The 26,901-nt window shown below is 33.9% G+C and overlaps 1 protein-coding gene across 1 annotated transcript in view; it reads left to right on the forward strand.

The window, feature by feature from the left end:
- The first annotated feature begins 941 nt into the window (after nucleotides 1–941).
- LOC145259645 (uncharacterized) overlaps nucleotides 942–26,901 on the forward strand; it is a 195,932-nt gene continuing 169,972 nt past the window's right edge. The window contains exons 1-2 of the mRNA XM_080117302.1: nucleotides 942–1,010; nucleotides 4,432–4,558. Of these exons, the coding sequence (XP_079973428.1) occupies nucleotides 942–1,010; nucleotides 4,432–4,558 (196 nt within the window). The remainder of the gene's footprint in view (nucleotides 1,011–4,431; nucleotides 4,559–26,901) is intronic.

Here is a 26,901-nt window from a genome sequence, read left to right on the forward strand (position 1 = left end):
GTAATGAAGATTTTTTGCAGAAAGACATAAAAACGTGTGCACGATCGTGCGTAATGACCGCTACACGCGAATTTTAAAGCTTAGTCTATACGGGAAATGAAGAATTATGTACTCACTTTTTCGGAATATGCGAAAACAAATGATTTTCGCTCGAATGAATAACACAGACATCATTTGCCTATGCATATACTCGTTGTTTGGAATGAAATTCAAACAAAAAACAAACAAAATCAAACAAAAAACATATTCCTACAAGAAAGCTAACCGTGGATCATACACATTTTAGCGAACTTTGATTATATTTTGTATTGATCGAGCGTTTTTCTATCTGGTCTGAATCTCTTCGAATAAAAAGTAAAAGAAATACTAACAAAATAAATATTATTAATGACATTTGTTAGGAATGGCGCATCAAGAATATAAGTGTTTAACACTGCCCCCGAATTATGTGACGAAAGTATATGTTTCTGGTTAAACAATATTGGATGTATCCCATATAAACACCACACGTCGACCGTAAAACGAATAGCATAGTGTTCTTTCGAATATTACAGTCTTATTGATCGAAATATATTGATCGAAATATATTGTTCGAAATATATTGATCGAAATATATTGGTCGAAATATACTGGTCAAAATATATTGGTCGAAATATACTGGTCGAGCTGAAAGCATGTCATCTCAGTGTCATTATTTTACTAGCATGTTATCTTTTTTTCCACGTTTCCATAATCAATTTTTCGTTTTGCCTGAAATTTTCATTTCATATTTACTCTTTTTCTCTTTATCATATATATATATATATATATATATATATATATATATATATATATATATATATATATATATATATATATATATATATTGTTTATCGTTATTTCCAGATATCTACTTTATTGGATGTTATACTGATATCAATAGCCGGAAATTGCCAAGATATATGGGGAAAGTGGGAAACGTTCCTGAATGTGTCCAAAAATGTCAACATTTTCCATATGCTGCTCTACAGGTAAGGAAAAAAGATAATCAACTACTTTTTGTGAATGTATATGCTAAACAAAAAGGAGGAATTAACTGGATGAATCCATAAAGAAAATCCCCCTTTCACACACACACACACACACACACACACACACACACACACACATACACAGTATTTTTCTTTGATGGGATTCCGGTCAAATGCGTGGATATCTTGTCCCATTTTTCTTTCTTCAGGATTATTTTGAATTTGAATCCCCAATTCCTCATATGACGGACTAAGTGTTTTTACAACTAAATTTTTAATGTTGAGTTTTTAAAAATCTCTTTAAAATGAGGGTCTACAAGTATGACATGTTGCATGCAAACGTGATAACGTGCAGATCGCATGCGAAATTCATGACTAAAATATCAATTACTTAACTTACCACTTTAACATTTTGTGACTAGTTTCATCATTAATATTATGAATAGTAGAATGTCCAATTGTAACGTAAATCGCCCGAAGAAATTTTAATCTTTTGACGTTAGTATCGCAGTGTATTATTATTGCATTATTAACTAAAATATTATCTATATTCAGGATGAAAGAGTCGTGTTTTTAGGTGTTAGCAAATTTACTATGTAATATCAAGTGAACCTATTAGAAAGTGTTGTCGTAGTAAACTTATGTAGCAATTAGATTTTCAAAATTATTGTCAGAGATAATTTCTTCAAAAGAACATTAAAACTGATACATAACATTTTTTTCAAGTGTGGTTTGAACCTGAAGAGTTATTGTTATGAGGTTAACGTTTCCATTATTTTTATAATAAATATTGAATTTAGTATTATTATTGCAGTTTATGGGAAATGCATATCGGTGTGTTTTTTTTTTTTCATAAATTTTCATGTAATTTAAAGTTCGGACGCGATATTTAATAAAATTTACCTTTATATATATATATATATATATATATATATATATATATATATATATATATATATATATATATATATATATATGTGTGTGTGTGTGTGTGTGTGTGTGTGTGTGTGCGTGGATAAGTTTTGAATACAAATACCGCAAATATTTTCTTCATTTATTTTTGTTCCTCTTGTCTTGTATTTTTGCCGTGCCAAAAGAATGACGAAAAATATATAAAATATATAAAGTATTAAAGTATGATGATGTACTTTTATTGTGGGCGATAGTGAACGACTAGATGCAGATGATAAAAGAAATGCACACCGATTAACGGAGTGGTTTTCACGGACTCGATTAGCAGTTGATTTTAGATCTCAATTTCGTGTTAGCTTATATAATAGTTGGTGTCATCCACGCATCCGTGTGTGAGCACTTATTCTGGTATTTCGCCTTCGGTGTTAACGTAGTCACCCTCTTAAGACATTTTGGTGTTAACGTAGTCACCCTCTTAAGAAATATTATTTTTTTTTACTGCAGCTAATCTTTGTGAATAACATAACCTCTGCAGAGTATTTCGAATTAGTCAACAATTTATCTATTTCGATTAATCGAATGCATTAAATTTCTTTTAGGAACAAATTGTTTTTTTCTTTTGTCCACGTGCGTGTCTGTAAACAACGTTGTATTCCTGACAAGTGACGTTTTCGGTACACCTGTTTGTTGTTGTATTGTTTGCAAACAGTCTCATAAAATACACACATACACACGCACACACACACACACACACACACACACACACACACACACACACACACACATATATATATACACACACAGGCGGCAAAAAGAAAGTCCGCATTTGTATTTTTTCAAAAACTGCAAATTTAAGCTGCTGTTAATATTTGACATTTAATTGAAATATTCTAGTGTTCACGTCAATTTAAAAAACTAACCTCAAATTGAGGAGGCAAAAAGAAAGTCCGCACAATGGAAAATTATTATTTAAATGAAACTTTAGGACATTAATGCAACGCAAATACAATAGGAAAACAATGATATAGTTATTATTTAGTAGCATAACCCTTCTGCAATTTGACAGCCTGCAATCTTTTGTGAATTCCTTGAATTAGACTGCAGCAATACTCCGGGGAAAGGGCATCCCACCTCTCTTTAATTTTTGTCCAAAGTTCTTCCAAATTTGAAATTTTATCATTGCGTAGCTGTTGCTTGATGTAATGCCATACGTTTTCGATAGAATTGAGGTTTGGAAATTGTGCAGGCCAATCCAAACACGGAATATCATGCTCTTCCAGGAATCTCTTGACATTGTCAGCTGTGTAAATGGGAGGATTATCCTGCATGAAGATGCGATTATCATCCAAATTCTGGCCAAAGTAGGGTATAAAATGCTCAGTCAACATATTAATGTACTTGGTCAAATTAATTCTACCTTGCAATCGAACTATAGGCCCTGGATCATTGGTAGTAATAATGGCCCACACCAAAACTGAACCTCCACCACCTTGCGGCGTTGAAACTGAGAACCTAGGATAAAATTCTTCGTGTTTCCTCCGACGGACGTACTGCCTACCATCACTGCCTAGCCTATTTAACTTACTTTCGTCGCTAAAAAGCACTTTTGATCAATATGAAGAGTCATGATATTCATTGCATCTGACGAAGTCCAGACGGCGCTTTCTCTTCTTTACAGAAATCATTGGCTTGCGTCTTGCAGCTTATTCTCGCAAATTAAATGCCTTTAATCTGTTCTTGACAGTAGAAAGAGAGCACTTTTTAACAAGATTGTACTGTTATTGGATTTAGGGAGCGGTTTCCAATCTCTTTCTTAGGCTGCGGATCTTGATAGCATTGTCTTCCCTGTAAGAAGTAACTCTAGTACGAGCAAATTTTGGGGCATCACGAATGGTGCCAGTGTTTTCGTGCTTTTGCATAGTCTTTCGTACCGTTTTCTCGTCACATTTCAATCTGCAGCCGATTTCTCGATTCGATAAACCAGAAAGGTGGAGATTAATGAGCTCCTGACGATCGCTAAGAGAAAGTCGTGGCATATGGACTAAATGCTACGTTGTATAACCTGGAACAACAACAATTACGATTAGAGATGTTTTGTTGCCTGTTTGTGGATATTTTAAACTGATTTAGGGGCGATAATTAAAGCTGGTTTTAAGCGAATTTGTTGCTGCGGACTTTCTTTTTGCCTCCTCAATTGAAGTTATTTTTTTTAAATTGACATGACCATTAGAATATTTCAATTAAAAGTCAAATATGAACAAGTAAAATTATAGCGGAATAAAAGCAGAATCAAATGAGGTATAGATCGTTTAAACGGTTACATTAAATTTAGCTTAAATTGTCATTTTAAAAAAAAATTAAAAGCGCAGGCTTCCTTTTTGCCGGCACTGTATATATATATATATATATATATATATATATATATATATATATATATATATATATATATATGTATATATATATAATTTTCACTTTCTATGTATGTTTTTTGTTTTGGTTTTATTACTAGAACGGAGGTGAATGCCACTGCGGAAACAAAATCGACAATCCTATCGATCTAAAACAATGCAACTTAAAATGTAAAGATGGCACAGACATTTGCGGGGGAATTTCGGCCAATTCAGTTTACAGCACAGGTAAGTTTAAATCAAGGGTTCTGAAATTAAGTGGTGTATTATCCCTTTTGCGAATTTTGAAACATCTAAGTTGATAGTTTGCTTAACAGCCCTTCACAGCGGAAAAGTAAGACACAAGTTCAATTTATAGCAGTATTCCAGGCCAAACAAAAAGCGGGACACTTTGTAAGAGGGTGCAAAAATAATCATGATCGACCCGTCCGTTATTGTCCGGTGAGTATGTGAGTAACTCCAAGAAAAGTATAATGATCGAAAAGATGCCTTACTGCGTATAGAAAGAAAAGATGTTACACCGTGATCTAGGTAAGAAGGAAAACGTACATTAGATTAAGAAAGTGAACATATCTGCTGCTGATGCCACTCTTCTGGTGTTGCCTCTTGACCATCTCCCTCGGATCAGTTAAAATATGCGGCTAATATTGAAGCTAACCGAAGTTCAGTTATTGATTGTGGTAGAAAATGGCTTATTTAATTTAATCATGTTTAAGCACAGCTTGCAATCGTAGGCGTTCCCCTTTTATTCCTGATTTTATTTTAATTAACACGGTGACCACCTGCTTTTAAGAAGAAATCAACCTTGCAGCTTCTTAGTCTTTCATGTATAGAGCACTGTTGTCATATTTGGGTTGATAAATATCTGTCCTTTTAAGGGTCCTTGATAAGGTGCAGAAACATATCTGTAATTTGATTAGTCCGTTTTTTATCAGATGTGATGTTGCTAATCTTAGTTTTTCTACAAATACGATTATATCATGTGTTTTTGAAAAATTGTATAATGTATTCTCTGCTCATTGATGCCTCATTGTAATAAATCTTCCTATTCTAGTCTCTTATTTTCAAAAACTTCAGACTTGTGGAACTTTATCCTGGCTGACTGTTTCCTCTCTGCCTATAACCTTAGTCTTTTCAAGGTTAACGTGAATTATCATCTCTCAGCTTCGCGATGATCATACTACATTTTGTTAGATCTTTACATCAAATGGCTTCACACTTTGTCCGGGGCAATTTATATAAAAGTACAGACAGAAAAAGAAAACAAGCGCGAGAGTATCACCATTATAAGCAACTTATAACATCGCGCGAGGCCGCCTACGATTCTTAATTACTGATATGCCACTCTAACGAGTGACGGGGCCGTGTGACACAAACGAAAAGTTAACCCAAACTATGCGACGTTACAAAAGTGCTAACAGTTATACGTAGTCTCGCTCGTGTTATATAACTGTTCTTACATAGTTACAAAAGGACTAGTATTCTTGAGGCTTCGTGATGTGAACTACAAGGGGATCGTTGTACGTACATGGGCAGTTCAAAAGGTTGATGTTCTTTGAGAGCAAAAAAAAAAAAGTCAAAGCAAAACGAAAGTTGCATTCCTCGCTCTCGACAACAGCGATTAAGTAAATAATGTGACGATGAAACGAGCGTTTGCTTGGGTTTTCCGAAATATACTCATGAAAACAATGTCAACGGCACACAGTTAAGGTTGGTGATAAAATAACAAGGGATAAAAATGAAGTAAAAACTAAAAAGAAAGAAAAACAAAATGAATCTGTCAACGCGATGTGCATCAGCAAACCGGAATCCCGCGAGCTATGATCTCTTCTTCTCTCTCTCTCTCTCTCTCTCTCTCTCCCCTTCTGTTAGTTCTGTCCCTGTATCATAGTGATCGCTAGGGTTTGAGAGACAGTAAGGGGAGTTATCCGCCTTCCGAGCGTTATCAATGAAAAATCTGCTGACCTGATTTTCGCTGGAGAGCCTATCTACTCTGAAACTCCACTCAGCTCTTAATTGAACTGACTTACTAATTCTTAATTCAAGAAAACGGTGTGCAGCTTTTTATACTAAGGGCTGTGTTCGAGTTTAAGACGCTATCTTCTTTCATCCATCTTTCAGCTCTCGCCACACAGACTCGCTGGAAGATAATTGGTTAACCGTCTATGCCAGACTGATTGCAAATTAACCGCACGTCCAAGGACAAATCGCTATTCTTACGTCTCGGTTCTTAGCCGAGATCAAGCGGGAGGGGGCTCATCTCTAGCTTAACACTTCTCGCCAACGAGAAAATTTATCTATTACTTTGCAAGCAATGACTTAAACCAAACCAATGATTGTTTTCCCATTTTCATTTGGTGTTTGCGTTTAAACTATCATTCGGCAAATGCAGACATACATCCACCCTGATATATACTAGTGGATGTATAGCTGATGTGATCAGGATCCTTAGGAATTATATCAGTTAGCTGACAGCTCCAGTCCTACCTCGCTTCGCATAGGGATTGAACCTTCCGGGGCTAGCTATACCAAAAGGCACAGGAGTTCCGTTCAAGCAACAGCGTCACAACTGTAATAACAAATTAACGAAACACCCATATTTTGAAAAGTCAAATTTAAACAAAGAATTTTAGAATACGTTGTGAAGTCTTAAGTAGGTTTTCTATCCGTTCCACCTTTGGCTCTCTCTGACTTCCCTATATCCTCTGTAGATCGTTTTTCCCCAATTTTACCGCTATTTTTTCTTCCCTTTTCACACTCATTATCACCCTCTAAGCTTGACAAATTTCTCTTTTTTCTTTTCTCGTTGTCTCATTTTTCTTTCTTTTTTATCCTTTTTACTATCGCATTTTCCTTTTAGTTTATATTTCTATTTTGACTTTTCGTTTTCTCACTGTTCTATTTTCTCATTTTCTCTCTTCTTCCGCTTTTTGTTTCTTTCGCGCATTTTTTTGCGTAAATTATTTAAAAAAAAATTTTGTGAGTTCATGTGAACATACCTTTAAAAAGGAAAAGAAAAAAATATATGCTGTGCCAATAATTTTAATTTTATGAATCGGTCATTATGAATTTTCGAATATTATCTGTGAAATATAAACAATAAACAATCATATATATATATATATATATATATATATATATACACACACACACACATATATATATATATATATATATATATATATATATATGATAAAAACGGAGGTGGAAATACCTAAGAACTTAGCGTTTAGTGCGTGTTTTTTCAAGAGTAAAAATGTAAAATGCTCACTGACGAGAAAATTAATTAAGAGTATATATAGAGGGAGGCGGAGGGCAGTATTTTAGTTTACACACACACACACACATTATATATATATATATATATATAGATATATATATATATATATATATATATATATATATATACGTCTATATACAATATACATATGTGTATATACATTATGTACTAAAAAATTAGCCAGTGTCGAAATTATTTTCATGTTACAATCATGTTACATAACCGTGGATAAATATTAAAAAAACTCTTTGGTTCAATTGGGGGAGTGAGGGGTAAGGGCAGATTCTAATCGGACGACGTCTTGTTTATTTTTATGTTTCTTTTATGTTCATATATTCTCTTGCCGAGGCTGTTTTGTGTGTCGCTAATGTATACCAGTCCACAGTCAAAACAAGGTAAGGAGTATATGCCAGCTTTGATCTTGAAATAGAAGACATTATCATGAAATTAAATAAGAGTGAGCCCACTATAAATTACACATATAGAAAGAAGAAAATCGATTCATATGATTTCTTGATATTTATTTAGTAAATAATAATGAATTGAAGTATAAAGGCTATTGTAAAAAAACCAATACGGCTAAACATCGATTCCATGAACAAAGCTTCTTTCTTAGAAGTGCACGCCTGTGGAACCCTCTTCCGTTTTCCTGTTTCCCACCTGACTACAACTTGGATGTCTTCAAGACCAACATAATCAAATTCCTGATGAATCCCCCCCTTAGGTAAGACACTTTATCAAATCTCCAATACTAACGATTACTACGATATTATCCTCGGGTGGCTTCCGGGTCTTGATAAAAAAGAAAAAGTCTACACGTCATTTGTTGGAATCCACCGATATATTCCACTCACCCAATTAAATCAAAAAAGGAAAGTATTTTTAATATTTCTCCGCACGTATGTAAAATAATTATCAATGCAAATATTTTAAACACTGGTTAATCTTTTTAGCACATATTGTATATACACGTGTAAATATATATACTCCCATTTTATTTAAATGTGAACACATATACTGTCCCCCGCCTCCCTCTCTATATACTCTTAATTACTCTTCCCCTCAGTGAGCATTTTCATTCTTAGGTCTTTCCACTTCAGTTTATATTATATCGTCAAATTTTTAAAAACTATTTTAATCATATATATATATATATATATATATATATATATATATATATATATATATACATATATATATATATAATATATACATATATATATAATATATACATATATATATATATAATATATACATATATACATATATATACATATATATATAATATATACATATATATATACATATATATAATATATACATATATATATAATATATACATATATATATACATATATACGTATATATATAATATATACATATATATATATAATATATACATATATATATATATATAATATATACATATATATATAATATATACATATATATATAATATATACATATATATAATATATACATATATATATATAATATATACATATATATATATAATATATACATTAGCATATATGATAATGTAATCTTATTTTAGGCTTATATTCCTATGTCGGGTGCTTCATGGATACTGACGATGGAAGCTTGAAAGAAAGAATTCAAGGCGTATACAATGTTGAGAGATGTGTTGCGAGTTGCAGAAATAGAAACTTACCTTATGCTGGAATTAAGGTGGGAAAACTTTTTAATTACTTTTATTCATCCTAAATAAAGCATATTGCAGTGAAGCGTAAGAGACAACTGTGATAGAGGTCACATTTATAGAGAAGCAGTAAGATGTTTGTTCACATCATATTTAAATTTCTGCATGTTGAAGAGGCAGCAAGCAGAATAAAAGATAAGCGGACTGAATAAAGAGGTTATTCACGTAGAAAATCTTGCGTCATTTCAGGAATGCGATTGTGAAGGAGAATTTAGTAGCTGCACGAGTGACAGCTATTATTGTTTAGGGAGAAAGATTTTAATTTTTTTGTTTTGCTATTTCACTCCAAACACGGCACAATGCCACTTGGACGTGAATATATCTCAACTGGGCCATCTGTAAAAAATTAAACATACAATGTGTGGGAGTTAAAAACTCTCAGCCTAACTCGATTGTCGCCCTTTAACTCAGAAGAGCGACCTAGCTACGTCACTTCCTGTTCCCCATATTTCTACCTCTTTTGCACTGGACTTTCAAGCAGTCAAGATGAGACAAACATCGCTCCGGTGGGGCCATGAACCACCACCGCGTTCCTGGCTAGCCAGTCAACCACAAGTAACGTTTTCTAACGAACTCCCATTCTTTCTATCGCTTCTTCATGTATATTTATGTAAATAAATTGCATTTCTTTCGCTGATATATAACGGTATGTTTTCGTCCTCATTATGCGACCGTTTGCCTTTTCAATTCCTCTACCATTAAATACATCCACCATTACACACATGGGGACGGGGTCGTCTATCACATAGCAGACCATCCTGTACCCAACAAATATCGCAACAAGCCCTTAGAAACATATACTAAAATAACTTTTGGAAACGAGTCATATAGGATCCATTATGATCGTTTAGGTTTTACATATCTTATGTACGGAGAAACAGGAGCTGTCAAACGCGCCATAAGACAAAATAAAAAGAGTAGCAATTTTAATTGAAGTCAGTGTCTTTAAAAGAGTTGAGGAGAAAAAAATAAGATGAAAAGACATGAAACAAAACTGGAACCTGAGGAACAGAGAAATGGAAAAACTTTCGTTTAAAGGATTCGAATTTTTGAAATAACGAGTGACTCTCATCCATTAGCAAAACACAAAAAAGAAAAATTGAAAAATAAAAATTAAAACATTTTTGCATGCTATCCTAGACGGAGAGGTGACAGCATCTTATTAAAGAGTACAAATTTTTTTTTAATGCACTATCAAACCGAAAATGCATAAATATTTGCTTCGTTCGCCTAATACCGCGAGGTCATTTTAATTCCTATTCGTGACATCAAACTAATTGACAAGAAAAAAACTTACTCCTCTTTCTTTTTCTATCGATGAGAAAACAAGACAACGCAAATCGATAAGAAACACTCTATTTCTCTTCGTTAATATGTCTATATTAAAAGTGAAAGAAATAGTTCGCTTACTTTTTTTTATTTTTTATCACACGTTATTAAGATTAAGCCTCTCCTATATACATCACAAAATTTAAATTGGAAGACTTCATTATTTTTCCTTTAAGATAATGGTTTGCAGAGGTAATTATTGAAACAAACGTTGGTTTACTTTTATTAGATAGGTACACGAAAGAAAACCTGATCAAATATAAAGTCGAATGTCAAACACTTTCTATAAAACATAGTTGAGGGCAGCCAGAGCGAAGCGAGTTGATTTCATGTTCTGACTCGACTCTTTTCTGATGATGCAGATCTCTTGTCATTTATTGTCTTCAATTAGAATTGTATCAGATCGTCTAGCAAAAACATTGCCCTTATTCTCGAGTATATGTGGGCTTTTATAAGTGCTGATACATTGTTGAAAGTTTTATTTTTCTAATAAACAGCGACAGTTCATTGTGAGTTTTACGTGTTTAGTTGCATCTTTGAAAAAAGTAAATAATGAACTGTTGTTCTTGACAGTAAACCACAGTATTTCTTAGAGTATATATAAAAAAGAACTTGTTAAGAAAATGAATTAAAATTTAATTTTACCTTTCACCTTTCAGAACGGCAACCAGTGTTTCTGTGGCAACGGATATACATTTTCGCCAGATTGCACTTCACACTGTAGAAAAAGTCGGAAAACTTGTTCGGGCATTTTTTCCCTGTCCGTCTACAACACTTGTAAGTTAAATACTTATTATCTATTAACAGATGCATACGATTTAATTCGCAAATTCTTCTATAATTGTTAAATTCGACGGGAAACGGCGTCAGAGTTGTGATGAGCATGTAACGTTGGATAGTCAGACGTATTATTTTCTATTTGAACTTAATGCTACAATTTTTACATTATGAAAATTAAATTATTACAATTAGAATATTTGATTTTCCTACGTTTTAGTTCGACCACATGTTTCGGTTTCTTTCTAAACAGGCGGTCACCATTGTGTATACATTGTGTTATCGTGGTTAACACATGGCGATTGGAAGAAAGATAAACTAAGGATAATATTTGAAAAATGTCGAGTTAAATGTACACGCTTCGTTCTTATATAATGTTGTTTTATTTCATGGTGATGCTTCAAGTATCTGACGTGGTGATGAAATATGGTGTGGCTCTAAGTGAAATAATAACTTAATGGTGGTAAGTTTCGGTAATGGGAAGACACTCTAAAAGATGGAAGTCAAGAAATCTTTCTCACCTTCTGACACTAACGAGAACAGATAGAAGGCGTGGAGATGGTGGATACAGGGAGACAAAATACAGTATATATATATATATATATATATATATATATATATATATATATATATATATATATATAAATTGTATCTCTCCCTCCAATTCAAACTTTTTGTCACTATCTCCATCTCTCACTCTCGTGCACATACATTTGATTTCTGGTTCTATTAAATAAACTCTTTAAAACCAAACTGGCGACCGGGTAGTTCTTAATCAACAAGTGAACAGAAGTTAATGACGTAGCTTGCAACGAATATGCACAGGTATATGATGTTATACGTCTGCGACGGTTAGAGTATGTAACACTCTATACTGCGAGATAGAAATGAATTTATTTATCGCCGTTGAAATATATACGGCAACAAATATATACATACACTATATTATGTACACACACACACACACATTATACAATGCTTCATAGAAATTTTGTGGAATGGGCATTTATTTTATTGATATTATGATTATATATTTTATCATTAATGCTTAAAATATCATTATTGAAATAAACATTATATTAAATAATAGTTTAATGTAATTTGCCTGAAGCATTGTTTAATATTTATATATTGTAGATGTACTTTATAGAAGGTAATGCAGAGATGTAATCGATAAACACGAACCGCAGCAATTTAAAGCATAGCAAATGAGTTCTATCGTTGTTACTGTTTTGTCAATGCAATATATTTTTGCATTTTATTAAACTTGTAATATTATCAGTGTGGTTCGATTGAAGTTCTGTATAATATGTTCTTTCCAAAAAAAAAAAGGTGTGTCCAACTTTAATTCAAACGGACATAAGAATGTCGTTTATGATTAAATGTTATCAGAAGATGTATATAAATTTCCATTTTGCAAATGTCGAGGTCTAGCCAAGGCAGTCCATTTAAGAGCAAGTGTCGCTTGTAAAAGTATAGCTTTGTTTTGCAGTCGCGTTAAATAATAACGTAATACTTATCTACAGAACATAAAATATAGTCGCAGAGATAAAAAAAAGCAACAAATGCGCTACTAAAACTCGTTTGAGGTAAATTATTTATTTAATTTATTAAGTCACTGGACATGACTTGTAAAAAAAAGACGGGGTTGTTTTGGCAGGAGACTGTTATCAACAGTGGGTTTGGGCAAGTTAATTTGCATACGTATGTAGTTATTTTTTAATTGGGATGCCAAGTTATTTTCATTTAATTCTATAAAGTTTGTTCCATTGAAGTCAAAGTTAAGAATCATCTTGGATAGAGTTTAATCTTTTTTTACAAGTTATTTCATTATTTGACACAATGGCGAATATGAAACAATCTTTGAGTTTGACAGCTCCACATCTGTTTTGTACTGGGTTTAGAGAGTGGAGATCATCTGTTGCTTTTGTGCGACTAACCGAAGACGTTTACGAACATCTAAGCGACAATGAGAAGGAAAATGTTGAGCTGATGAACGCTACGCTATACAAACGTTTGTGCGATTAATATCTAGAACAGCTAACCATTGTATTACGCGGAAATTATTTGCAGGAGTCAGTGGAGTTGCACCATTGAAGATCGGCGTTCTATTTCTAGAGTTGTCTGAAGAAACTTTCATATACGCATTTGTGGCCGGATTTTCGGTTTAAGTGAAGCAACGGCTGAGAGCAAGCATAACCATAGTGGCGACGTCGATTAAACGACTACTTGAGTGTAAACAAGCCATCATTAGGGAGCAAGTCGAAATTGGAGAGAATGTTGTAATGAATCAGCCTAGAGTGTACTTTGAGATCAACAGAAGTTGGCTGACATCTCAAAGAATTTATTCCGCTGGGGGAAAGTGGTCTTATTGCAAAGGATTGCATGAACAAAAGACGTATACGGTGCTTCCAGTGTGGCAGAATTGGTACATGATTTCAATCTGTCCGGGGATACGATGTCATCGCAACTCTGCTTCCCGGACAAGATCCGCAACGAATCATCAGAGTACACGTGGACCAAACACTTTGCTTAGCGCAAGATTATGTTCTACCTGAAGCAGGAGGAGTATTAAAATAACGATGATAAATGGCGAAAACACACTCGTGCTGAGGAGTAGCGTTAGTAATGATTTGTGCGCACTCTAGTATATCCGTTGAGATCAATGTTCTAGTCAAGCAGAAAGATATACTGTGATTCGAACCACTGTTCGAATATACATACATATATATATATATATATATATATATATATATATATATATATATATATATATATATATATATATTATATTACTTTTCTCAAAATATGATTCGGTACATATCTTGCAGTTTCAATTCATGCACAAAGCAGAAAAGTCGTAGTTTAACAAGTCGTCCGAATCACATTTAAAGTTCTTTTAACAGCGATGACTTTTTCAAACAATAAAATCCGACTCGAATTGTACTTTTATCAAATAAATCTATCGTTTAAAAACGACACCCTTTTTCCTTGTCAGCACAACAGGATTTCATTTTAAATTCCGCATTGAAATACGACTTCTATAACATACAAGTCATCCGAATCGCATTTCAAGTTCTTTTAACAACGATGACTTTTTTCAAACACAATAAAATCCGACTCGAATTGTACTCTAGTAAAATATTTTTCGTTTAAAAACGATAACTTTTTTCTTTTCAACACAACAGGATTTCCCTCTAAATTCCTCGTTGAAAAACAACGATACACAGGTGGTCCAAATCAAATCTTTAAGTTCTGTTAACAGCGACGACTTAAAATTTTTTTTAACAAATATAAGCGAATTTCATTCCAAATTCCACGTTTAAAAACGACGACTTTAATACAAACAAGTAGACCGAACTGTATTCCAACACGTTCATTTGACGACGATAGTTAAAGAAATCCAACGAATCCCACTGGGATTAACAAACAAAAAGACAAAAAAAAATCCGACTCACTTCATATCTTCAACCTTCGCAGTTTGACACGACTCATTCAATTCTCTCTTTGACAACGCTTTTCACGCGACTTTTAATTTTTCAGGGTCGACGCGAATCATTTAAAATTCCCCATTTCATCTCGGCCGCATTGGTTCTATATTTAACGCCAAAATAGCTTCTAATCGATAAAAAAAAAAACTGGATTCAGCGACACTCTCCGCTCTAACCAGGTTCCATCCGGTTCTCGAGAACTCAATGGCTCGACTCTCTCAAACATCTTAACTCCCGGCCTTATATTATCTCATTTATGCAAATTAATGCGCAATCGAACCTGCTGATTCGTCGACTTCTCGTCTCTCATCGCTCGGGTTTCGAGTTCGCACATGCAGCCCACCTCCGTGACTGCAGTCACACTCAATTTTCACTACAGTTCCTTAAATATTAAGAAAAATGTAAACTCGTTAATAAGTTGATACGCAGTGTATGCATATATGTATGTATAAAAATATAATGCTATGTTTAAAGTACTATGAATATATATGTATATATATATATGCATACATGTATATATATATAGGTATATATATATAGGTATATATATATATATATATATACATATATATCTATATTAGTGATAGGACGATTAAAAATATTTTCCCGATTCCGATCCAATTACTGATTCCGTTCTAAATTTCCAATTCCGATACGATTTTCGCTTCCGGTTCTTTTATATTTCATAAATATTTAATTAGAGATTTGTTTTTTTTTGTAAATTTTTAAATTATTACATAACCCCCCGGGAAATTTCCGCGTATATTTTTTCTAAACTGTTTTCCTTGTAATTGATTAAAAATTGTAAGACACGAAAATATTTATTTTGATTTTAAAACAAAGCCAGTTCGTTGTTAGTGTACACCATGCTACTTGAATATTTTCATAAACAGTTAAAAATAGTCGACGATTGGCAAAATGCGAAAACGTTGTAAGAACAAAATATTAACAACGCACCCCCCATTGTTACGGATGAATTTCTGAATAATGCTACGTGGAATACCATTTTTAACATGGGTAGTGCGTGGACTTTGTTAACTATTATGTGCCTTCCTTCTATGAACGAAGTTTAAATTTCATTTCAATTATAAGAATTTGGTGGGTTATTAAATTGATTTGCTTTCCTGTAAATAAAATCGAAAACAAAAACAAAAACAAGATAATAATAATAATAATAATAATAATAATAATAATAATAATTTTGTAGATTTACTGTCTCAGCTAAATCCCTATTCCTAAATGAAATATTACTTTAAAAACATTTAACGGAAAGAAAAGCGACCATTTTAGTATTTAGAGGTATGATCAGTTTCGAATATAAATTTAACGTAACACAATCGGTATTTTTTTAGGACGCCAGCACGCCAGCGCGACAGCTTTCAATCCGGCATTTTGGTTAGTCAAAAAGTATTCCAGTGCGCCAAATTTCATATACTAGCATATGTACCTGGCGTTGCTCGGTATTAAACATAAAGTAAATTTCATTTAAAACATAAAGTAAAAGACGGCAACAAACTGAGACATGCGCATGCGAGAATCGTGTTTTGTTCTAAACAGTTTACTTCTTGTAAAAGAAGAATACTTGAGATGAGATCGAAACTAAACCCTAAACGTAAAGTACGGTTACCATTAGATCAGCTTTCTACGATCTTTAAAAAGTGCTTTCAAACTTACTTATTCTTAACATAAGGAAGTTGTCATGTAAACGATTCGCGCAAGCGCAGTGGTGAAAGAGTTAACAAACAGATATAAATCCAATGATCCCCAAGTCCCAATTTTTCGATTTTGACCTCTTAGCAACCTTTTATTTTTTCGGATAAAAATCAATTAAAAATCTGAATACATCATATGCCAAATATCAAGTCTGTAGATTTAAAATTCGTCCTAGCACACACATTTTCACACACACACACACACACACACACACACACACACACACACACACGCACGCACACACACACGCACACACACACATATATATATATTTGTAAATATATGTATATATATCAATTTTCTTATCAGTTTGTTAGAGCTGAAGATAGAGCATCCTACCGGATGCCAAATATTTACCCGCTAGCCTACATATTCCAACTGAGAAATTTTTTTTTATGATTCCGACTTTTTAAGTGAACTTGTTTGAATTTCTCTTGCACTTGGTTCACTGAGTATATTTGCTAGATAGTTTTCATATTCTTTTTATGATTTTAGTATCCTAATATTCCAGTTTCTTTTCATGTCATACATAAGGCTTTGGTATTTCACTACCTTTTCCATCTCAGCTCTGTTAAACTCAACATTATTGGGAACGCTTACTTCTATTAAGTTTTTTTCTCCTTCTTGTCCCATATCATTATGTCAGGTTTAATAACTCCGTTTTCTGTTTTCTGTTGCTGTAGAAATTGTATAACCATTGTGGATGGTCTAAATACTTTCATTGGACGGTCTGTTATTTTGCTGCGTCATTTTGAGGTTTGAATTTTGGGAGTTCATCAGATATTACCCGTTATTCACAATAGTAGTACGATGCTGACGGTCAGCCTTTGAGAGACCCATACTTCTTGCTCGTCTGAGTAGATACAGCCTATGTCAGACACTGGTGTCTGTATTTTATTCTCTACAATGTTAATTTTCCATGTTTTAATGTTCTTTTGTGGTCAGTCAACAATCCCAAAGCTGTCTGTTATCACATATATACGGCTAGTTGATTAATGGTAGAGATCGTGGTTTTTTTAAAGTTCTGTTTTATAGATTTTTCTTAAGCGATGTATATATTCACTAGCAGTTTTTATCTTGGCATATTGAATTGAATCGTTTTCTTCTATGCCAATATATTTGTATTTTTCCCGCTTTTCTACGTCCTTCATTTGAGTATCTTCATCAACTTGTATGTTTTCTTCAGTGTGGACCTCCTTCCCAGCTCTGCTAGAGTACATAGCACATTTGTACAAACTAAACTTCAGTCCAATATCTTTGGAGAAGTTATGTACGACCGGCAAGAGTCAACTTATGTATTTTAACTAGGATACAGCTTGAAGTCATTCACGAAGGTGGTTGACCCTTTTGTTCGGGACTTGTTGGCAGCACTGGCTTAGATTTTAGGCATTATGGTATTTATTTAGTAGTTTGCTTAACGGATATGTCGCCATACAAAACAGTAAAGGAGAAGGGTTATCTTTTTAGTAGATCTCTGTTCTAATCTTGACGTTAGGAGTTATGATAGTAAATATACACAGGCGGCAAAAAGAAAGTCCGCACTTGAATTTTTTCAAAAAACTGTAAATTTAAGCTAACTTTAATGTAACTGTTTAAACAACCTATACCTCATTTGATTGGCCTTTTATTCCTTTATAATTTTACTTGCTCATATTTGACTTTTAATTGAAATATTCTAGTGTTCACGTCAATAAAAAAAATAAATTCAAATTGAAGAGGCAAAAAGAAAGTTCGCACAATGGAAAATTGTTATTTAAATGTAACTTTACGAGACATGCAACACAAATGCAATAGGAACACAATGACCTAGTTAATATTTAGTAGCATAGCTCTTCTGCAAATGACAGCCTGCAAACTTTTGGGAATTCCTTGAATTAGACTGCAGCAATACTCCGGGGAAAGGGCATCCCACTTTTCTTTAATTTTTGTACAAAGTTCTTCCAAATTTGAAATTTTATCATTGCGTAGCTTTTGCTTCATGTAATGCCGTACGTTTTCGATAGAATTGAGGTTTGGAAATTGTACAGGCCAATCCAAACACGGAATATCATGCTCTTCCAGGAACCTCTTGACATTGCTAGCTGTGTGAATGGGAGCATTATCCTGCATGAAGATGCGATTATCATCCAAATTCCCACCAAAGTAGGGTAGAAAATGCCCAGTCAACATATTAATGTACTTGGTCGAATTAATTCGACCTTGCAAGACTTTAAAACATCTTCGAGGTGGTTGATTTGAAAAAAAAAATAGTGTAATATTTACAAAATATATTTTGTGTTTGTGATGAGAAATGGGTGTTCTTTTTCAATTTTAAACTAACAAATAGCCGTTTGCATTCAAAGTATATATAACGTTTAAAGTATGGATGATTGGATTGTTTAAAATTATACCCATTTGAATTTAAAAGATGTGATGGTGGTTTAGTTTTCTTTTTAGAATGAATATAGTAGTTAGAAGTCAAAATGTTGGATGTGTATATGAAATGAAATGTAGTGTTTTGTATTGATTGATTTGGTTTTATTATAGATAATATTTTTTGTGGTGAAACCTAGTTTATCTGCATGGAAATTCGAGTTCTGTATATTTAATATAAGTTTACTAATTAAATGAGATAAACTGTAGAGGCCGATACGTTGTTTAATTGCATTTGAGTTTGTAATCACTGCTGATTCACGAAGTCTTCAAGATTTATTAAAAATATATTTAATGAGTTTAGATTATTTACAGTTAAAAGCTGACTATGTTGTAATGAATGCATGTATGAAACGCGGTAACACAATCACACATATTTATACTTAGTTGTTTTGGTATGTACGAAGAGAACATGAAAATGTATATAAATCTTTTTTGTTTTGAAAACAAAATGAATAACGCCATAGTCATTTGGATGTAGTATCCTATATATATATATATATATATATATATATATATATATATATATATATATATATAACCTCTCTTTTAGCTCATCAGGGGAATTAAGTGTAGGTGCATAGCAACTAAAAAATGTGGCATATTTGTCCTTTCCTACAGCAATACGCGAGGATATAAGTCTGTCATTTATACCAACAGGCTGGGAATCAAGATTTTTGCAATATCATTCGTGTGGCAAAACCAACGCCAGATTCACGTTTCACAGAACTTGGTTTTCCAATCCAATAAAAAGTGTATCCACCTCCAACTTCCTCTAGCTGTCCTGTATCAGCTAACCTAGTTTCAGAAAGAGCTGCAACAGAAATTCTATGATGCCTTAACACACGTACTATGATAGCGGTTTCTCGTTCAGGGTTCTTTTTGTTATCCTGGAGTGTTCTTACATTCCAAGTCGCAATGGACATATTCGTTCCATGTATTTTGTTTCTATTCTTTATTTGGGTGCAAATATTGGATGGCCAGAAATCTGCACCTGATGACAGGGACATGAGCAAGTAAACAATTTTTAGGTCACGTTTTATAGACCCCACCCATGTAGAGGAAAGCAATGCCATCATATAAAGGGCTGCTTTGTTATGAAAGGAGGACACGAGTCACACAATTACTTGCGGGTGTTTTGAAAAACGGTTTTAATCCTCTTTACGTGAACAGATTAACAAGGGCTGTATACAGGATAAGCTGTTTGTCTTGGGTGACTTCAATGCTCGTGTGGGTAGTGATACACAATTTTGGAGAAATGTCATTGGTTCACATGGAATTGGTAAAGTCAACTCAAATGGTGTTCTCTTATTGTCTCTTTGCAGTGAATTTGAACTTTTTTCACTAATACAGTGTTTCGCCTGCCTAATTGCGAGAAAGCCAGTTGGAAACACCTCCGGTCTAATCATTATCATCTCATTGATTATGTCATTGTACGTCGTTCTGATAGTCAAGATATAAATGCTACACGTTCTTAAATCATTGGGGAATGTTGGTCAGACCATAAATTGATCTGCTCCACAGTCAGGATGAAAATCAAGCGCCCTGTCCGAAACCAACGTAATTTTTTCATCAAGAGAATTGATGTAGGCAAGCTGAAGGTTAAGGAGATAATGCACTCATTTCAAAAGTCTACTGATGAAAAGCTGTCCTCCGTTGTACGTGGGAATGACATTGAGGCATCTTGGCGAGAGTTTAAAACTACAGTGTATAACTCTACCAAAGAGTCATTAGGATATGTTCAAAGGAAAAACCAAGATTGGTTTGATGAAAATGATTCAACTATCGTCCCTCTACTCAATAACATGCATCAAACCCATCAAGTATGGATTACTGACAAAAAATATTCAGTGAAACACAAGGCGTTCGGAATGGGCAAAAGGTTGGCACAATCTCGGCTCCGGAAAATGAAACAAAACTGGTGGGAACAGAAAGTTAGGTCCTTACAAGATGCGACGGATAGGTGTGATTTTAAATCATTCTAACAAAACCTCAAGGGGGTGTTTGGTCCTATTTTAAGAGGGGCCATCTTCAATATTTTCGTCGGGTGGCATTCTCCTCACTGATAAGAAAGAAATTACCAAGCGCTGGGCTGAACACTTTTCAAATATTTTAAACAGAGAATCGACAGTGGATCGAGGAGTGATTGATGATATTCCTCAGAGGCCAAACATCGAGGCGCTTGCTGATAGTCCATCCATGTCGGAGATTGAATGGGCTGTAAAGCAACTTACAAATAGTAAGGCTCCAGGGTATGACGGTATACCTGTAGAAGTATACAAATGTGGAAGCCAGCTGCTAATCAGGAAACTAAGTGCCCAGTTTTCATTAATATGGTAACTTGGTACCGAGCCATAACAGTTCAAAGACGCGTCAATTATTCACCTGTTTAAGCACAAAGGGAATAAGTGTGAATGCGATTACCATAGAGGAATTTCTCTTTTATCTGTTGCTGGTAAGATTCTAGTTCGTGTAATCTTAAACAGACTCAATGGTTCAATCTGTAAAACTGTGCTCCCAGAAACCAAGTATGGTTTTAGAGCATGATCTTCAGCCTTCGGCAACTACAGGAGAAAACGAGGAAGCAGAATAAGAACTTGTTCGTTACATTTGTTGACCTCACAAAGGCATTTGATACCGTCTCTAGGGATGCCCCGTGAACTGTTTTGAGGAGGCTTTGTATTCTAGACAAGATGATGAATATGATTGTCTCCTTTCACTGGGGAATGGTGGCGACAGTACGATCTGGCTATGAACAAAGTGAACCATTTGAAGTGTCAAATTGAACTAAGCAAGGATGTGTCCTTGCTCCGATCTTATTTGCTCTTTTCTTTTCAGTGATGCTTAAGACAGCTTCCAGGAACACCTCGAAAGGCATAGGTGTTGAGTATCGATCAAGTGTAGGATTATTTAACCAGCAACGGTTCAAGACCCAAATCAAGATTGTGCCGACTGTTCTTGATCCCCTTTATGCTGATGACTTTACTCTTGTTACCCATAGTCTTGATGATATGTAGAACATCCTCAATAGTTTCTCTGGTGCATGTAAGGCCTTCGGTCTTACAAAACCAAACGCTGCGCCCTTTACACAGCCAGTGGTATATGTTGATGGTGTAGTTTTGAAAACAGTATCTTCCTTTACATACCTAGGTCTGATGATGAAAATTTGAAAAGGACATCCAAAGTAGAATTAATAAAGCTAGTGAGGCATTTGGTAGGTTGCGACACAGACTATGGAACAGCCACGATCTGTCTCTAAAAGTGAATGTGGCAGTTTACAAATCTGTTGTTCTGCCTACCCTTCTGTATGGTGGCGAAACGTGGACCTTGTACCACAAGCATATAAATCAGCTTGATGCCTTCTATGTGAGATGTCTGCGTTCTTTTGGCAATGTTACATGGCAGGACAGTGTTCTAAATAGTTAATTACTGAAGATGTGAAATCACTGGTATTGAATTATTTTTGAACAGTATAAAATGCGGTGGTCGGGTCATCTTGCGAGAATGGATGACTCAAGAGTTCCTAAGCAACTTTTTCATGGGCAACTGACAAATTCTGGCCGCCCAATAGGGCGTCTCCTGCTTCGTTACAAAGATAAACTAAAAGACAATATGGAATTTCTCTGAGTTCCTGGGAAATTGCAACAGGGGATCGCAGAGAATGGAGGAAGATGTGTTTCCTAGGGACAAAAGAATTTGAACATAACCGCATTTGTCATACGGACGGCCTTCGTGCAAATATGAAGGCAAACCACAAGAAACCCCACTTAAAAATGAATATGTATGCCACTGTGGTTTCAGAGCACGCAGAAAAGTAGGTTTATCTGTTCACTCGAGAAGGCATCTTTGACCGACGAACATATGCAGGTTCACCATCTGCGGAGGAGTGTGCTGGACGTCTACATGATTGCAATTATGCAATGGTGTCACAGAGCTTAGGAGCTGCTGAAGATTGCATACTGTACCCTCATTCTTCGTCTTCGATGAGAGGATCCACCACACACATATATATATATATATATATATATATATATATACACAGAGAAAGAGAGAGAGAGAGAGGGAGAGAGAGAGAGAGGGGAGTAGGTCGTAGTTCGCTTGAAGCATTGTTTCTCGGATAAATGGTGTGTTTGAAGGTATATTAATGCAGGAACTATTCGGTCCTTGTAAATATATAAATAAATAATGATAAATAATTCAATAGTTTTCAATAAATATTCATTTATTTACTTGATTGCAGATGGTATATTCCTTAATATTTTTCGAGAGTGACCCCCGTTCTCATGAAGTAAAAAATGCATGTATTTACTGGTTGCGATACCGCTTTCGGTTTTATTTAAATTGGCTGTTATATTTTAATTTTGTTTTGAAACACTATTTCTTAAGTTTGAAATTACGCTGATTGTTTGTGGTAGGTAATTCTGTTATCTTTATTTTTAATTATAGGAACTAACACTGTAACCCTCCCAACGAAAGTAATTAATCTGATTGTGTCTTTATTAGGAAGATGTTGGATATCTCTGTTTTATTAATAATTTTTTATTTTAATTTTCCATGAATATCTCTGTTTTATGAATAATTTTTGGCAATTATATTTTTAATTAGGGTTGTGAGTGTGATATGTGTTTATAAAAAAAACGAGGTCTCGGATAGGCAACGGCCTGATTGTACTTCAATTGTACAAGTCATTGCATATGATGCGTTGGATTTGATATATTAAATATGTGCGTTCGCATAGTCCTGTCTTTTTAAAATGGCAGTCAGATAATGAACATGATTTGTTCTTTGGTGTAGTCTTGGTTTTAGATAGGTGTTGTCTTAATGTTGGGCCGGTGTGTGTGTGTGTGTGTGTGTGTGTGTTGTATGTCTAATTGTTCTTTGCGAATGGTTTTGCTATACCTCAGTTTGTGTATATGGATCACCCCCACTAACAAAAAAAAACAATATTTATTTTTTAAGAAGGAATTAGTGTGGCAAACTGTTTGTTTTCATTATAGATATCCACAAGTTAATTAATACAGAAAATAGTTTATGTTTTTATTCATTTGCAAACTGTTGCACTCATCTCCTATATTTTTTTGTTTTATGACAATCTGTGAATACGTAAGTAATAGCGGAATGAAAAGTAGGTAGATGATTATTTTGTTTTTGTGATAACAATTTATCGTAGCAAGCTGCGTGGTAAAATGAACCCACGAACACAGAAACAGTCAAGGGAAATAATGATAAGAGTAAGACAAGCGTGAACGAGAGTGCGAGCGAAAGAGTGATAGAGAGAGAAGAGTTTGGAAAAATATATACAGAGAGATGGAGAGGGCGGTAGAGAGAAAATAAAAATTGTAGATAATGTTTGTTTTTATTGCGATAAAAAAGAAATGTAAAAAGCGAGCGAGAGGGAGAGAGGAAGAGAGATAAGGGAGATAGAGAGAGAGAGAGAGAGAGAGAGAGAGGAATAAAAACTGTTAAAATGTGTGTGTTTTTCGGCATTTTCATGCACAAAAATACAATTTGTTACATGAAATTGTTTACGACTGGGTTTTATTCCAGGAAATTAGTAATAAACAGATGAAAGGCCGCCTCAACTTAGCTTCCTTCTCAGAGCTGGTTTAATAACTGAAGTTATGACGCTGTTAGCGTCTATTTATAGTCATGTGGAGTGGAACCTCCAGAATTTCCAAAAATGGAACACCTCGATTTCGGAACCTTCTACAGCTCTCGAAAAAAGAACATTGTTCTGTTCTATTTTTAGATCTCTCCAGAGATGCTTTAAAGAATCTTTTTATTTTCTGATTATAATGTAATATATAATATAAAATTTTTACTATAAAATACATTATACATATTTAATTTTATATAATATATTTTGTATTATGATATATTATAATACTAATTTAATATTATTATTTTATATTTTTATATATTTATTTTATTTTTTTATATTTTATATTATTATTCATGAAAGAAATAATAATTTCTCCACAAGGGAACATTGTCCCATGATATAAATCATTATATAAATTGTTCAAACCAGTTAAATTAATCTATCCTAACGATGAATCCAGAAGGATGGTGATTACATTAGCTAGTTCTTGTCAGAAGTGAAGAAGAGTATTCGAAAGTTGGAAAGGATCAAAAATAGAAGTAATAGACAAAAAAGTTTTATTTAATGAAATATGTCTAAGAGAAAAATACCGCCTATATCTATAATATAAAACTGAATGTCTGTGTGTTTGGTCACGAATAGGCTCCTATATGGTTGACTATTATAGAAAACTGATCACATATAATGATGGAAGATGTATCAAGACGCAGGAATGGGTATGTTTGATCGGGCATAATGATGGCCCATTAAAATTGTGGGGTCTGCGTACGCGCCTGCTCCACAAAGTATGGAAATAAAAAATAAAAAAAACGTTTACAAGTGTTTTTGATATAGATGTACATAATAATATTTTGATAAGTATGTTTTAACTTAAATAGGGATGGTATAATAAAATTGTGGGGTGTACGTTCGCGCCTGGCCTCCATAGAATGGTAATAGGCACACACTTTAATAAAGACTTTTCATATCTATCTGCGTAAGTATACTTTAATAATTATGTTTCAGTTTGAAGAAATATGGTATAATAAAATTATGGGGTGTTCGTTCACGCCTGACCTCCATAGAATAGAAATATGTCACAAAGTTTAACAAGGTTTTTAATATAGATCCACAGATTATTGTGATAAGTGTTTTAGTGTGAACAGGTATGGTATAATAAATTATGGGGTTTATCTATTTTATTTTTACTTTCATCATATTTTGCTTTGGGTTTGATACCCCCAAATTCGAAGCTATCTCTTTACAACCCTTCCTTTTCATAACCTATCATACTTTCATAAATCAGAGTCCATTTTCTGTAGGCTGTTTTTGAACCCAATCAATGACGGGTACTTTTGCTTGTATATATATATATATATATATATATATATATATATATATATATATATATATATATATATATACATGATAATTGCAACGTCTTTTAAGACGAGTGCCACTCCCTCAGACATTTAAAATCCATGAGCCCAAATGTCTGAGGGAGTATCTATACAAATATGATGTTACAGTCTTAGCTTTGTACGACAGCTAAGTCTCTCTCTCGGTTCCAAATGTTGAGATCCATCAACAAGCAAGAGCAAGATAGCCAGCAACAAATTAAACTGCAGACCAGCTTAATGCGGGTACTGGTCTTCCGCTTTATGGTTTTTTAAATCAGAGATTTGCTTCTCATAGAAAGGTTGCCCTCACCACGGCTTACGGGAGCCCTCTCTACCCCAATACACATATACACACACAAATATACACGGTGCTAGTTGGCCGTTGACCAAGAAACAGAGTTCATTCGCCCTTTGGAAGGTCTAGCCGCCCTTCTCACCAAACAAGTCTGGTGGGGGAACCAGTTTAGTCGCCGGTGACCCGACCATGAGGCAGGTAGTACTGGGTTACATGATACCAGTAGCATATGACATGACCTGGTACTTTTGCTAGTATATATATATATATATATATATATATATATATATATATACATACATACATACATACATACATACGTACATACATATATATATGTGTGTGTGTGTATGTGTGTATGTGTGTGTTTATCTTTTTAATATTAATATACATGAAACTATCGTGTGTACTTACGTGTACGTATGTATATACTCATAATTATATATATATATATATATATATATATATATATATATATATATTATATTATATTATATTTTGCAGATATTCCAGAACCAGATCTATGTAAGTATTACTTAATATTCAATCTGTATTTTATATAAACGAATAATA

The sequence above is a fragment of the Euprymna scolopes genome, chromosome 35 (genome assembly GCF_053919585.1).
Source record: "Euprymna scolopes isolate OS-2025 chromosome 35, ASM5391958v1, whole genome shotgun sequence".
NCBI classification, from domain to species: Eukaryota; Metazoa; Mollusca; class Cephalopoda; order Sepiida; family Sepiolidae; genus Euprymna; species Euprymna scolopes.